This window comes from Choloepus didactylus, chromosome 8 (genome assembly GCF_015220235.1).
Source record: "Choloepus didactylus isolate mChoDid1 chromosome 8, mChoDid1.pri, whole genome shotgun sequence".
In the NCBI taxonomy this organism is placed as follows: Eukaryota; Metazoa; Chordata; class Mammalia; order Pilosa; family Megalonychidae; genus Choloepus; species Choloepus didactylus.
Window position 1 is genome coordinate 11,574,580 of NC_051314.1, and position 14,882 is coordinate 11,589,461.

The 14,882-nt window shown below is 52.2% G+C and overlaps 1 protein-coding gene across 3 annotated transcripts; it reads left to right on the top strand.

Moving 5' to 3' along the window:
• The first annotated feature begins 2,343 nt into the window (after window positions 1-2,343).
• On the top strand, window positions 2,344-11,531 carry NAGA (alpha-N-acetylgalactosaminidase). 3 transcript variants are annotated; one of them, XM_037845104.1, is made up of 11 exons: window positions 2,344-2,826; window positions 3,029-3,144; window positions 3,253-3,339; window positions 4,120-4,255; window positions 4,742-4,913; window positions 5,404-5,581; window positions 5,814-5,908; window positions 6,669-6,830; window positions 8,096-8,293; window positions 9,484-9,627; window positions 10,163-11,531. In XM_037845104.1, exons 3-11 carry the CDS (start codon window positions 3,324-3,326, stop codon window positions 10,295-10,297), a joined length of 1,236 nt encoding a protein of 411 aa, XP_037701032.1. In that variant the 5' UTR covers window positions 2,344-2,826; window positions 3,029-3,144; window positions 3,253-3,323; the 3' UTR covers window positions 10,298-11,531. The 3 variants fall into 3 exon arrangements, with proteins under 3 accessions (XP_037701032.1, XP_037701031.1, XP_037701033.1); XM_037845103.1 differs by lacking the exon at window positions 3,029-3,144; XM_037845105.1 differs by lacking the exons at window positions 2,344-2,826; window positions 3,029-3,144; window positions 3,253-3,339 and having other exon boundaries at window positions 4,129-4,255; window positions 4,642-4,913.
• Window positions 11,532-14,882: the final 3,351 nt, after the last annotated feature.

Here is a 14,882-nt window from a genome sequence, read left to right on the forward strand (position 1 = left end):
CCCGAGAAGGGGAGGCTGATACCTGCCTGAGCCACAAAACTGATCATTGGAGGGGCGGCCAGGAACCCAGGGTCCCACTTTAGGCCGACCACCCAGAGTGTCTCGAGTCCCGCTCTTTTCCCCTCCGGCCCCCTCTCCCGGCCCTGCCCACTGCTCTCAAGCCTGGGAAGCCTCGCCCCAGAACATCATCCCAGCGGGCTCCTACCCAGCCTGCGAGGCCCAGCCGTGCAGCCCCTGCCCAGCTTCTTGGCCAGTCGGCCAGAATCAGCTTTGGCCACTCCTGCGGGGTCTGCCGCATGGGTCAGGGGTCACTGCCAGTGAAGGTTGCAGGAATGAACAACCAGATGCAGGAAGCTGGGGTTCCTCGGTCAGATAGCAAGGTACAGGGCCAGTGCCTGCTAGTCCTTTGCTCCTGGGTTTCATTGCTTTCAGCTCCTGGTTCCAGGGGTATCCCATGTGCTCAGGCCATCTGCCCAGGTACTTACTTGTTGGTTCTCACCTCACAGCCTTTGCCCTTGCTGTTCCTGCAGCCTGAAACACCCCCACCCCCAACCACTCCCCTGAGGGCTGGAGCATCATTCAGGTCTCAGTTTAAATGTCTCCTCCCTGGAGAGCCCTCCTCCAGGTGAACCTCACATCCGAGCCCTCCTCCAGGTGAACCTCACATCCCTGGGTTGTATTTTTGTTGTGGCACTAACCATTACAGGAGCCTTTCCTAATGTATGTGTTTGTTTCCTGTTTATTGTTCATCTTCCCCACTAAAATTTATTTAATTAATAGACAATAAACCATAATAAATGTTGGAAGGTGTTTGGGTTTGCTAAAGCTGCTGAAATGCAATATACCAGGAATGGGTTGGCCTTTCCAACGGGGATTTATTAGTTTAAAAATTTACAGTTCTAAGGCCATGAAAATGTCCCAATTAAGGCATCAACCGGACGATGACTTCTCTGAAGAAAGACTGATGGCATCCGGGATTCCTTTGTCAGATAGCAAGGTACATGGCCGGTGCCTGCTGGTCTTTCGCTCCCGGGTTTTGTTACTTTCAGCTCGTGGTTCCAGTGGCCTCCTTGCTGAGCTTCTGTAGGTCCTCTCTTAGCATCTCCTGGGCTCTTCTCTTTAAGCTCTCTCTCCAGGTGTTTCTCTTTGAGCTCTCTGGACTTTTTCTTTTAACCTCGTAAAGGACTCCAGTAAAGGATTAAGACCCACCTTGAATTGGTTGGGTCACGTCTCAATCTAAACAACCTAATTAAAAGGTCCCACCCACAATAAGTCTGCACCCACAGGAATGGATTAAAGGAACATGATCTATTCTGGGGTATATAGCAGCTTCAAACCAGCACAGAAGGTAATAAATGGTGTGGGGAAAAATATATATATCAGGGTGAGAGAGACTGGGAATTAATTGCAAGGGTGGGGAGGTTGCTATTGTAAATAGAATAGTCAGGGTAGGCCTTAGTGAGAAGGTGACATTTAACAAATATTTGAAGGAAATGAGGGAGCCAGCCATGCCCGTATCTGGAGAAAGAGTATTCCAGGCTGAGGAAACAGCTGGCACAAAGATCATGAGGCAGGTATACACCTATTGTCGGTTTGTGGAACTGCAAGCAGGCCAGTGTGGCTGGGAAACAATGAGATGTGTGGGACAGGGCTTTTGAAGTCTGTGAGGATTTTCATTTTTACTCCATAGTGTGATGAGCAGCTGTAGCAAGATTTCAAAGTGAGGAGTAGCCTGAGCTGAGTGAAGTGTTAAAGGGTCACTCTGGCTGCTGTGGAGAGAACGGTGTTGGGGGAGCAGGCAAACAGTGAGGCTGCTGCAGTGATGCCAGGCAAGATGGGATGGGGACTGGGCTGAGGGTGGGAGCAGGGAGAGAAATGAGAGGTGGCCAGATTCAGGAACGTATCTGAAGGTAGAGAGCATGGGATTTGCTGAGGGATTGGATATGGAGGGAAAAAGGAGGCAAGGACGACTCCAAGGTTTTTGCCCTGAGCATTTGGAAAGAGAATTGCCATCAGTGGAGATGGGGAAGGTGGCAGGTTTGGGGCCTGTGATTGTTTGTGATGCCCAGTGGCCCTCCAAGTGGAGGTGGCCAGAGGAAAGTGTTTGGCACATGTTAGTTGCTCAATAAAGGCTTGAGGAATGACTGAGGGAAGGCATATGCAGAATGCCTGGGCAAGGAGTCCCTCCTCAGCTAACAGTGGCCGCATTGTCAGGAGGAAGGGGAGAGCCTCCTGGCTTTTGCAAGAGCTGTGTACTTCCCCTGGCTGCTTTCCCCCACCCACCCTTTCAGTGGCACCTATTTATACTCGACTACCATTTTTGAGCTGCTTACTACAGGCCATGCTTGGGGGCATACGCTCACTTCCTCTTAACGAAAGCCCTTAGCAGATATCATTCCACAGCTTTTCACTGAGCGCCTACTGGGTGCCGGGCACTATCCCCTCCATCGCGGACCTCGGGGATAGAACATCGCGTCGCACGGAAAGGGACCTGCTGACCAACTAACTGGTTTCTGACCCCGCTCCGCTCGTGCCCGCCTCGGGAGCGCGCAGGGAGGGAGATCGAGAGGGCGGGGCTTCAGGAGGCTCGGAGAGGGGCGGGGCGCCACGCGTCCGGATTCGGAGGCGGGGCACTGGGAGTGTTGGGCCCATAGGGGGCGGGGCACGGGGGTTGCTAGGCGCATTCCGATAGGTTCCATCGGGGAGGCTTTGAGAGCGTAAGGCCCCGCCCCCAATGGAACGCTGCCGGCGAAGTCAGGTGACCGGAGAGAGCGGTGCTCAGCGCCCCAGCCAGAAGCAGGCGGCGGGTCCGAGCGGATCGGAAAGGTTAGTGCGGCGGTGAGGGGCCCTGGGGGTTCCCCGCGCCGGGACCTTGGGCCTGCCGTCCTCGGGGACCTGGGGACGGGAGCCCCGGCTTAGGTGGGAGACCGGAGCCTGGTCTCTGTCTCGCGCCTCTTTGGCTGGGCGTCTTCGGGCCGGTCCCTGCCTCTCTCTGGTCCCGCAGAGCGCCGACCTGTGGCCCCCTTAGGTGCTCGGGATTCCCGTCACTGCAGAGGGGCTAAGGTTTAACGTCCAAAGACACCTTGTTCAGTATTTCTGAAGGAAGAACTGTGGTTCCGGGAGGTGACAGCTGGGGAAGGAAAGGTTTGAGGGCAGTGAGAATGGCTTGGGGGCCGAGGGTAGGATCCACCTTCAGCGTCAGACGGTGCTGGCCAAGCTGTAGTGACCCGGTGCTTTTCTAACGTTTCTTAGCTTCCAGTGCGGGATAGCTGGTAAAAAGCTGAGCAGATCTGATTAGGTCCTGAGACGCTAAAGCCAGAGCGATGTTGCTGAAGACAGGTACCTGCAGGGTTGCTTTGGGAGGGAAGGTGCCAATTGGGGTTAGGGGCTACCTGGAGGAAGTTCCCTTCCTCTTGTGTCTAGGCCTCCTTCCTTGATGTGGGCATGTGGGAAGACTTGTTCCTCTCTGGGCGGGGAAAGGAAAAGGAGGTGCTCCCCACTCAGGAATCAGTTCCTTTCCAGAGGCAGCTATCTTTGTCACCTTCCCTACAAAGTGTGGACCCCATCCTATGTGATATTGAACATACTGAGAACAGCCCTGTAAAGTCCATATAATAACTCCTCCTTTGAAGAAGGAAACAAGCCTGAGGGGAAAGGGGCTGGCCTGGGAGAGCTGGCCAATGCCAGTTCCAACCTGGCTGACCTGTTAAGGCCTATCTGAGGCCACTGGGGGCTGTGGTGGAAGACTCTGGAGACATGGAGGCCTGCCACAACGTACTATCAGGTCCTGGGTATATGGGGATGGGGGGAATTGGTCAGGGCATAGGGAAGACATGACCTCAGGCACTGGTCATTGCTAGCTCCAGCCCTGCAGTGGCAACAGCAAGTGGGGAGCCAGGGCTCAAACACACTGCCTAGCCCTGGTCACCATTGCCCTCCCTGGGCTGCAGGAAGAGCCACTTTTGCCTTAAGCCCGGGATTCTGATCCCCCTAGTGTGCCTGAGGGCTGCCTCTGCTGGGCTGAGCAGTGTGGGGGTTGCAGTGGGGTGGGGCAAGACAGGGGCTGTGTGGGAGCCCCTCACAGCCCCTCTCTCTCCCATCTCCACATGTGACTGGCAGCGTCCTTGCTGGCACTGGTGGCCCAGGTGCTGGCTCTGGACAATGGGCTCCTGCTGACACCCCCCATGGGCTGGCTGGCCTGGGAACGCTTCCGTTGCAATATTGACTGTGATGAGGACCCCAAGAATTGCATCAGGTGAGGCTGCAGCAGGCCTGACGAGTCTTGCTTAGGGCCCTGCACAGTGGGGTCAGCCAGAAAAAGAAGGTAAGTCCAGAGCCTCCCATCCCAGAGAGAACATAGCCAGAGGTGACATCCTGGGGCTTGGGGCCTTGGGGCAGACCCCTGAGATAATTGCCAGAAGATAACTGTCAAGGCCAGGGCAGAACCCATGTGCTTCCCCCATTGCCTACCTGGTTGAGGACTAGAGCTTGGCCCAGCTCTGCTCCTTGGCCTGGGGGCCAGACCACTCCTTTCACCTCACCCTGATTACAAACTCCTGGGGGCCATTCACACAGGGTATCTGCCTTCCTCCTCAGCTAAGGAGCAAGGTCTTCGTTCTTATATCTTGGATTCATTTGCAGAGCATCCAGAGTCTTAACAAGTCTGAGAAACTGAGGAAGGGGCGGGAGTGAGGGCCAGGCTGGGCCACCGAGCTGCCCCATCTCCCCTGCCCCTTGCTAGCGAGTGGCTCTTCATGGAGACGGCTGATCGGCTAGCACAGGATGGATGGCGGGACCTGGGCTACGTATACATCAACATCGACGACTGCTGGATCGGCGAGCGTGATGCCAAAGGCCGCCTGGTGCCTGATCCCAAGCGCTTTCCCAGTGGCATTGCCCACCTAGCTGACTATGTGAGCTCCAGCCCTGCCTCTTGGTGTGGGGGCCAGCCCACACCTTTTCCCCATCCTGCTTAGGACTCACTTACACAATCCCTGCCTTGAGGGCTCACAGTCTGGTGGGGAAAAATAGACACACAAACACATAGTTTGGGCCCATTATGGTGGGTAAGAGCCAGGAAGGGCATCTTATCCAGCCTGGTGGCATACAAGGCAGAGGGGATGGCAGAAGCAAAGGCCTAGAGGCAAGAAACAGCCCATGGGAGGGGTGTGTGTGTGCTGGAGGCAGGGGGAGGACCATCATTGGCAGAGGCCAGGCCAGCAAGCTGGGGCCCTCTCCTTTGGACAGGGGGAAGCTCTTGACAGTTTTAACAGGGCCTGGTCAGATATGCCTGTGAGGAGCTACCTGAGGGTCCTGTGGGCTGCAGGGACTGCTATGCAAGCAAGGCCGGGGAGCCACATGTGCCCAGTACTGGGACCTCTACATGTCCTCGACCCCCCACAGGTTCACTCCCTGGGCTTGAAGTTGGGCATCTATGAAGACATGGGCAAGTTCACCTGCATGGGTTACCCAGGCACCACACTAGACGATGTGGTCCAGGACGCACAAACCTTCGCTGAGTGGAAGGTGGACATGCTAAAGCTGGATGGCTGCTACTCGACCCCTGAGGAACGGGCCAGGGGTGGGTCCCACAGCTGCCTGGGGATGATCCGGTGGATAGTCTATGTAGTGTTTCCCAGGGCCCTGAAATGGGCGGTGCCATGGCCCACGCAGGACGTGTTGAGGCTCTGGGGATGGGGAGGCCCTTCCCTGAGCCTGATTCCTCATGCTTGCTGGGAGGGGGTTTAGACTGAGACCCCCAGACTGCCTCCTATGCCTCCCCTGTCCTGAAACGCAGGGGTTGGGCTTCCCAGGTTATCCCAAGATGGCTGCTGCCCTGAATGCCACAGGCCGTCCCATTGCCTTCTCCTGCAGCTGGCCGGCCTACGAGGGGGGCCTGCCTCCCAAGGTAAGCCCTTCTGTGCACCCCAGGCCTCCTCGCTTTCCCTGCATCAGGCTCTGGGAGGTGGCCTCTCAGAGTCAGGGCTGTTCTCACCATGGATGCCCAAGGGTTAGTTTGTAGGTATCTAGAGAGAGGGTTGCAAGTACCGTAAAGGGGGGTACTGCAGCCAGCCCAGGGTCCTGGAGAAGAGACACTTGTCAGTCAGGCTGTAGGGACTGCTGTGCAAGGCCGGGGAGCCACATGTGCCCAGTACCTGCAAGTGGGCCAAACCCTGGGTTGTGCTGAGTGGGCTGGAGACCCCAGAAGCTGGTGAAGCCCTGCAGGGCCAAGACTCTGAGAGTCCTCGTGGGCCCCTCACCAGCCAAGGCCTGTCAACACTAGAAAGGGTAGGATCAGACGTGCAGACTGGGGAGGGAGAGGGCTGGCAGATGGTAGGGCTCTTGCTGGGAGAACATGGGTGGAGGGTGTGTAGGGGAAAGGGTTATTGGGGCACCACCCTAGGCCTACTCTCTGGGCTGGCCCCAGCCATCAAGGGAGGGCAGGCAGGCTCCAGGCTTAGGCAGCCCCAGAGCAGAGCTCCCTGCCAGAGCTCTTCCTTGTTCTGAACAAGCTGGGGGCCTCTTTCCCACTTTTCCACCCTCTGTGTCCCCTGCTGAGCCTCCCCAGTCTTTTCTGGTCCCTCTGCACCCCAGCCCCCATGCAGGCCTCCTGGCAGCAGGGCATGATTCTGTGCCCGGGCTGGACTCTGCCTTCCTCCAACATCCAGGTGAACTACAGTGTGCTGGCCAACATCTGCAACCTCTGGCGTAACTACAACGACATCCAGGACTCCTGGAAGAGTGTGCTTTCCATCCTGGACTGGTTTGTGAGCCACCAGGACATCCTGCAGCCGGTGGCCGGTCCTGGGCACTGGAATGACCCAGACATGGTACCAGCATGGAGGGGCCTTACCCAAGGGCCCATCACCCAGAACGGACTTGTCCCCACTGCCCTGGGTTCTCTTCCTTCCCAGATGCCCACTGCCAGGTTCTAGATGGGCGTTCCTGAAATGTGACCCTGAATAGTTGCATCAGGCTCGCCTTGGCTTGTTTACAATCCCATTTCCAGCTCCACCACCCACCCACCCCCTTTGGTCAGAATGTTTGGGGCAGAGACTTGGGAATGCCCATTGGAAAGAGTCTTCCAGGCTTGCAGACTTGGTCTGTAGGAGAGGAGACGCTTTTCCTCAGCAGGGTGGAGGTCAGAAGCAGTCCACACTCTCTTGCCATTCCCTGGGCCCAGCTGCCCTCTCCCCACATCAGCCCAGAAAACTCTGACTTGCCCTTGCATGCCCTGTACTCTGTCATCCACCCCGCCCCGCCCTGCCCTCCTTCCACCAGCAGAACTGGCCCCTAAGTCCTGCTTCTAGCCCTTTGCACCTGTTTCCTTCATAACCTTGGCTGTTTCCTCCGACTTAAAAGGTTTATCGCTATCTCTTCTTTTAGCCAGCAATCATTTACTGTCAGAGATGATACAATAGTTCTAAGCCAGGTGGAAGGGGCAGCCTGGAGAAGCAGAAATGGGCCTGCTCTGGAATCCGTGCTCCAGCTCTGCCACTTCCTTGGGCAAATTAATGTTCTGTCATTTGGAAAATGGGAATAGTGGCAGCAGCCTTCTCTAGAGCTGCTCTGAGGGTTGAGATAACCCTTTCAAATGCTTGGCCCAGAGTTTGGCCCAGATAAAAGCTTAGCAGAATTATGACCAAGTACCTAACCACACTGAATTAGTGGGAGTTGTGGGCATCCCCTCTGGGGTGAGGAATCCCATGAGCTATGGTTACAGCTCATGGGTGGTGAGTGGAGGGCAAAGGGACTCTGCCCAGGTCTGGTTTCCTATTACTGCCACTCTGGGCATACTTCTTAACTTGCACGTCTCAGTTTCCAGTACTTTGGGCCATTTAGTCATCTCAGCAACCCGCGACACAGCCATTGCATATCATCACTCCCATTTTCTAGGTAAAAAAATAACCTGAGGCTTAGATAGAAATGATTTGACTCACCCTGGGACCACCTGCTGGGGAATGGGGTTCTGAAGCCCCCACATGTGGCCATCCTCCCCCACCCCATCTGCTCTGCATGGGCCACCGGTTGGGGGCTGGTCCCCATGCCAGCCTTCTGAGGGCAGAGCTGAGTGCTCCTCTCCTCTGCCTGCCAGCTGCTCATCGGGAACTTTGGCCTCAGCTTTGAGGAAGCCCAGGCCCAGATGGCCCTGTGGACGGTGCTGGCAGCCCCCCTCTTCATGTCCACAGACCTGCGTACCATCTCCGCCCAGGCCATTGACATCCTGCAGAACCCACTCATGATCAAAATCCACCAGGACCCCTTAGGCATCCAGGGACGCAGAATTCTCAAGGTACTGGGGAGTGGGAGAAGGGAAGGGAAGGCTGAGGAACTGGGCTCAGGTGAGAGCAAGGCTGCAAGCCCGGAGGATATGGGGGCTGTAGAAGTCACAGGGGCTGTGCCTTTGAAACCCACCCAGGCCTCCCCAGTGCCACTCCTAGTTAAATGTGGTTGGGGACTCTGCTCGGAGCTGCTCCAACTGCTACCTCTTGCCCCCTTACTCAGGTGACCCAGGGCCAGAGCAGAGAGGCTTGGGGGAGTTGGGGAAGGGAGATGCCACCCACAGGTGTGTGTGGGGATGGTGAGGCCCATTAGCTTGAAAGCAAAGGGCTTCTGCACAAGCCTGAGATGTCGCAGAGAGAGCACGGCTTCCCTCCAGCTCTCAAGAAGTTATTTTAGCCAAGGGATACTCCTAGTAGTGTCTACTGTTTATTGAGCACCAACTGTGTGCCAGGCACCTTAGACACATTTTCTCAGCAAGGTAGATACCTTCTCCCTGTTTTACAAGTGAGGAACAGAGAGTTGTAAGTAGCCACAGCCTGGGACCATACAACTGGCATATGTCACAACAGGACTTGACTCTAGCAGCATCTGTGCTCTGTACAAATGCCTGCTTCTCTAATTAGAAGAAATCTACCACCTGTAGAAGAACTAGAGAAAGTGCCATAGACTGTGATGCCCAGAGGAGGTAACCCTCTAATCCTTGCCAGAGGACTCAATAGTGGAGCCTGGCTTGGGGGAAGCTTCTGGATGATGGTGCTTGACCTAAAGGTCAGCTCCACTGTGCACCCATCTGCCCCCTCAAGGCAGAGTTCATGGTTCCCACTGGATGGTGCCTTCTACTCCCCCGTCCCCAGCTGTCTTGGGACAGCACTCATATATTGTACTATCATTACTTTGTGTCTGTAACTCTCCCTGTTATCCTGTAAGGTCTTTGGGACAGGACCTCATGTGGCAGTCATCTCTATCCCAGCATGGGGCCATGTAACAGAGCGCCAATGAGAGTTTGCTGAGTCGGGGAAGGAAGGAGGAAGGCAGGTTTAAATAAGCTGGGGTGCTGGAGGACTGCAGTATCCTCCCCAAGCCTCTGTGTGACACTGAGCTGTGGGTGAGAGAGGCCCAGAAATCAAGGGAGGGCTGGGAAGGGGACTTCAAGGCCTACCTGAACAGGGACTCCAGCCAGTAACCATCTTCTTTGCCTAGGAAAAATTCTTCATTGAGGTGTTCTTGCGGCCCCTGTCCCATAAGGCCAGTGCTCTAGTCTTCTTCAGCCGCAGGACGGACATGCCTTATCACTATAAGACCTCCCTTGCCAGCCTAAATTTCACTGGTTCCCATGTATATGAGGTGAGTCTGCTGCCACCTGCAGACACCTGCCCACTTCTGGGCTTCGGGTGTCCCTGGGAAGGCATCGTATGTGGGGGTGGTTCCTGCTCACACAGGCCTGGCCTGAGCTGCAGGCCATGGACCCTGCGCTGGCAGGCTGCCCAAGGGGCAGCAGCAGGCACCAAGGGCTGAGGCTGGTGCTGCTCTCAGCATTTGGGCGTCCTCAAGCTGTCCAGTCATCCCTGCTGGGTGTCCATAGATGAGCCCATTCACCCTGAGGCCATGGTCTTCCTTTCATTGGTCAGTCCTTGCTGCCACATTCCTCCAGGCCCTTTGTGGGCCAGGGCTTTCTCCACTGCCTTTGCCCGGGCATCTGTAGGCTTGGACAGTGGAGGAGATGGAAGATTCCAGGTGCCCACTTCTGTAGGGCATGCTGGGAGGCCCAGCACAGAAAGGCCCAGCACAGAAAGGCCAAAGGCCATGCTTCTCCATCCTCTGAGGGGTCTCTGCACAGCCATTCCCAGGGAGGCATCAGTGAGGTCCTTCCCCATTGCAGGCCCAGAATGTCTACACCGGTGAGATCATCAGTGGCCTCCGGGAAGAAACCAACTTCACAGTGACCATCAACCCTTCAGGGGTCGTGATGTGGTATGTGTACCCCATCAAGAACATGGACATGTCCCAGCAGTGAGGAGCTGGGCATGTAGCAGAGGCTGGGGTGGCCGCACTGGGCCCAGACCATGGAGCCTCGGTGTGGTGAGGACCAGTGGGCAAAGGGTCATCCTGACCCCATCACACCCAAGGTGCAATCTCAGGGCCAGCTTTCATGCCTTGCCCAAGTGGGAACACTTGGAAACTTGCCTTGGGGCAATTTTCGGGGGCCTTCCCAGCCTCTACCTCATCTGGATGGCTCCACAGATGTTGCTGAACAACTCAGCCATCTTCCTGAGCCCCCACAGGCAGAGACACTGATGCCCAGCTAGACCTCAGCCCTTGACCCTCTCTTTATTGGAATCAAGATTTGGAAGTTTTCTTCTAATTAAGAGCAGAGGACTGAATTGTCAGAAATTCCCATGAATTGTGAGATTCGCTTTCCTACCTGAAGAAGGCCTTGCAGACTCATACTGCATGGGAACAAGGTTGGCTCCCTCGGATCCCCAATAAAGCTGTTCTTTAGTCAAGTGGTTGTAAGACAGACCCGGGGCCCCAGCTGCGAGCAGGGTTCTGGGTGGGACTGGGCAGGGTGCTGATTTAAAGCTTCACCTCAGAAGACATACAGCATCTTCTGGCCCCTTATATTCCAATGTGACCTGCAGATTACTCTGCCTAGAAATGCCAGGCTTGCCTCTCACCAGGGAGCCATCCCTGCTCTGTCCACACACTGGTGCTGGCGACAACACAGGGAGGCATGGTAGCAATATTCCCAAGCCCTCTTTGTCCTGCGTCCTTGCCCTGCTCAACCCCTAGTTCAGATGCTACAGGGTCTGCCAGCCACTGTTTCCACCCCTGCCGCCCCCCTGCCACATGGTAAAAGGGCCTGATCTCCTGAGGAACCTTGTGTTACTGTCTTAGGCGACTTCCAGCTCCTCTCCCCGTTTCTTACAGGGCTGCATTCACTCCCACGTGGTGCTCTGTGGCTGGGGGCAGGGATTAACTCTGCTTTTCTCCCACAGGGCCCCCTGTAGCCTCTCCTCTGCCCATAGTGCCCCCTGGCCCCAGCATTTCACCTGCTGTCTTTCTGGCAGCTCTTTACCACCCCTTCTCTCCCATAGCTTCTCCTCTCTCAATCTGGAAGCACAGGAGGCTTAAATCCCCCAGCTGTGTCCAAAAACAAGTCCAGGGGCTCTTTGTGTCTTAAACTCTATTTCCTGCTCCTCCTAGGGAAAGGAGGAGCATTTAAAGTAAAATAAATAAATAAAAAGGTTCCTGCCTCCCTCCCTTTGGCATTTACTTCCCAAACCCTCCTTTAGCTAAGGCCAAAAGGCATCTGTCTTCCCTGGTGACCCTCTCCCCTACTCGGAAAGGTGGCAGCAGTCTTCCTTGGACCTTGAATGTGGGAGCACCCCAGGCTTTGGACTGCCCTGCCCTGGACCTCTTCAAGGTGGAGCTCCCATGCTCCCCAACTCAGGGTTTAGTGGTCATTGTGTTTAGAGTATGGTGTAAAGGACTGCCGAGCACAGAGTCCCCACCATTGTTTACTGTCATTTAGGATAACTGGAGCCCACTGATTGAGTCTGAGTCACCAGAGAAAGCTCCCTTTTCCCAGCTGGTGTCATGAGGCTGTTGACTTCCAGAGGAGGAGAGAAGCCTACCTCATCCCAGGCTTCTCCCCTGGAGTCTGTCAGCCTGTGTATAGCTCTGGCTTTGGGCCCTCGACACAGTGCTGTAAAAGCCAGGTGGAATGGTCTCAAGCCCCAGAAAAGAAGGCAGTGCCACCACTGGGTGATGGTGGAAGAGAGGGCATGAGACCGTGGAATTGGGTCTTGGGGCCAGGATGGAAGCCCGGATGCAACCAAGCAATATCTTGCCTTCCAGGCCCAAAAATGGTGTGTGTCTTCCTTCACCGTGTAACTTGTCCTTTTGTCCTGGGATGCCTGATTTCCACCTCTTTGCCCTGCATTCTCTTGACACACACTCTGCCTGTTGTGCAGGACATTGTTTAACTCCCTTCCGCCCAAGGCCAGTTAGGAACTCAGTTTTTTCCAGTCAAGGCAGCCTTGAAAGAGTAACCGCTTACTCCTCTTTTAAAAAAATTTTTAATGTAGAAATTTTCAAAAATTAAAATTGTACAATGAGCCTCTATGTACTTACCATCCAGCTTCAACAGCTGTCAACTTGGGCTATTATTGCTTCTCTTTCCTTTCATGCACACTTTTTTAGTGTGTGTGGAGTATGTGAAAGCAAATCTCAGAAATAATTTCACTCTAAGCATCACTATATATCTGTAACAGATAGGGCCTTTAAACTTATACACCCTAATACAATTACCTGTCCAACAAAATAAATCCTTAAAATCATCTAATACCCAGTCTGTGTTCTGTTTTTGCCAGTTGTCTCAGCAGGAATGTGTTTTTATGGTTTGTTTGAATCAAGATCCAAGCAAGGGACATCAGTGAAAATGGTGCAGTAAGAACTTCTGAAAGTTCCCTTCTCCACAAAAGTAGTGAGAACGCTGTCACATATTATTAGAATCAACTTTTTCAGAGCTCTGGAACTAAACCAAAGGTTTGCAACTACCTGGGGAGTATTTAGTCAAGAACAACAACTGAAATAAGAACCCCAAGCTTTGTGGCACTTTAATTTACTCGATTCCTCTGCTCCAGTAGCAGCCTTGAAAAATAACAGCCTGCTTTCCCAGTAACGAGGGGAATGGAATGAAGTTGGAGCTTTTTCAAAGCCCATTTCCCAAAGAGGAGTCATGATTTGACCTGTCTGTGGTTTGCTGGAAGATCCCACCCAAAAAGTCTGTCTTTATTAAAACTTACTCAAAGTAGCCCAGTGCTAAAAGCTTCTTGGAGAGGGCAGAGAAGAGTGGTTTTCAAATCTTTCAACATCACTGCTGCCTAAGGCAATGATAACAGTTGGGGCAAACAACAAACTAACCAAAAAGCTTAAAATGAAAGCTGAGGAATGAGATGTCCATAGGGGCTTTGAAAAGCCCCAGAAAATACAATTATAAACATATATGTACCTGTTTAGTTTCCTAGGCTGCTCAAGCAGATACCTTGAAATGGGTTAGGTTAAACAATGGGAATTTATTTGCTCACTGAGGCAGGGGAAAAGTCCCAATCAAGGCATCATCAAGACAATGCTTTCTCCCCAAAGACTGTGGCATTCTGGGGCTGTCTGCTGGTGATCCTCAGTCCTTAGTCTGTCCCAGGGCAAGGCATATAACAATGTCTCCTGGTCTCACCCTTCTCTTCTGGGATCCATTGATGTTCAGATTCTGTGGCTTTTCTTTTCCTGCCTGAATTTTATTCTTCTTATAGAGGACTCAGTAATAGGATTAAGACCCATCCTGACTGAGGTGGGCCAAACCTTAACTGAAGTAACCACATCAAAAGGTCCTACTTACAATGGGTTCACACCCAACAGGAATGGATTAAGTTTAAGAACGTGTTTTTCTGGGGTACATTTAGCTTCGAACCACTATAGCAGATAAATATATATGAGGCAAAAACTGAGACAACTGAAGGGAGAAATAAGCAATTCAACAATATTTGGAGACCTCAATATCCCACTTTCAATAATGAATAGAACAACTGACAATATCAGCAAGATTAGAACACTTGAACAACACTATAAACCAACTAGAACTAACATATATAGAACACTATCCAACAGCTACAGAACGCACACAATTCTATGTGAACATGGAACCCTCTAGGATAGGCCATATGTTCAGCCATAAAACAAATTTCAATATATTTAAAAGGTTTGAATTAAAATAAAGTATGTTCTCTAACCACAGTGGAAGGAAATTAGAAATCGATAGCAAAAGGAAATTAGCAAGGAAATCCACAAATATGTGAAAAATAACACACCTCTAAATTACCAATGGATCAAAGAAGAAATCACAAGAGAAATTAGAAAATACTGTGAGATGAATGAAAACAAAAATACAACATACTAAAACCTATGGGATGGAGAGTAAGTAGACTTCTGAAAGAAATTTATAGCTGTAAATGCCCATATTAAAAAAAGTTCTCAAATCAATAACCTACAACTTCACCTTAAGAAATAGAAAAAAAGAGCAAACTAAATCAAAAGCAAGCAGAAGGAAGGGAATAATAAAGATTAGAGCATAAGTAGAGAATAGAAAACAATAGAGACAATTAGCAAAAAGAAAAATTGGTTCTTTGAAAAATATCAACAAAATTGACAGGACTTTAGCTAGACTGACAAAAAAAAAAAAAAAGATTCAACTAATTAACATCAGAAATAAAAGAGGAGACATAACTACTGACCTTACAGAAATAAAAAGGATTATAAGGAAAACTTTGAACTACTGAATGCCAATACATTAGATAACCTAGATGAAATGGACAAATTTCTAGAAAGACATAAACTACCAAAACTGATTCAAGAAGAAATAGAAAATCAAAGTATATCTATAACAAGTCAAGAGACTAAGTTAGTAACCAAAGAACTTCCCACAAAAAGAAGTCCAGGACCAGAAGACTTCACTAGTGAATTCTACCAAACGTTTAAAGAATATTTAAACCTTCTGCCATATATTTAAAGAACACCACTCCTTCATAAGCTCTTCCAAAAAA

What these genes read in the sequence shown, in the direction of transcription:
- NAGA (XM_037845104.1), top strand. An exon ending in TTGCCCACCTAGCTGACTAT is followed by an intron (nt 4,914 to 5,403) that starts GTGAGCTCCAGC and finishes GACCCCCCACAG; the next exon opens with GTTCACTCCCTGGGCTTGAA. An exon ending in AGGGGGGCCTGCCTCCCAAG is followed by an intron (nt 5,909 to 6,668) that starts GTAAGCCCTTCT and finishes TCCAACATCCAG; the next exon opens with GTGAACTACAGTGTGCTGGC.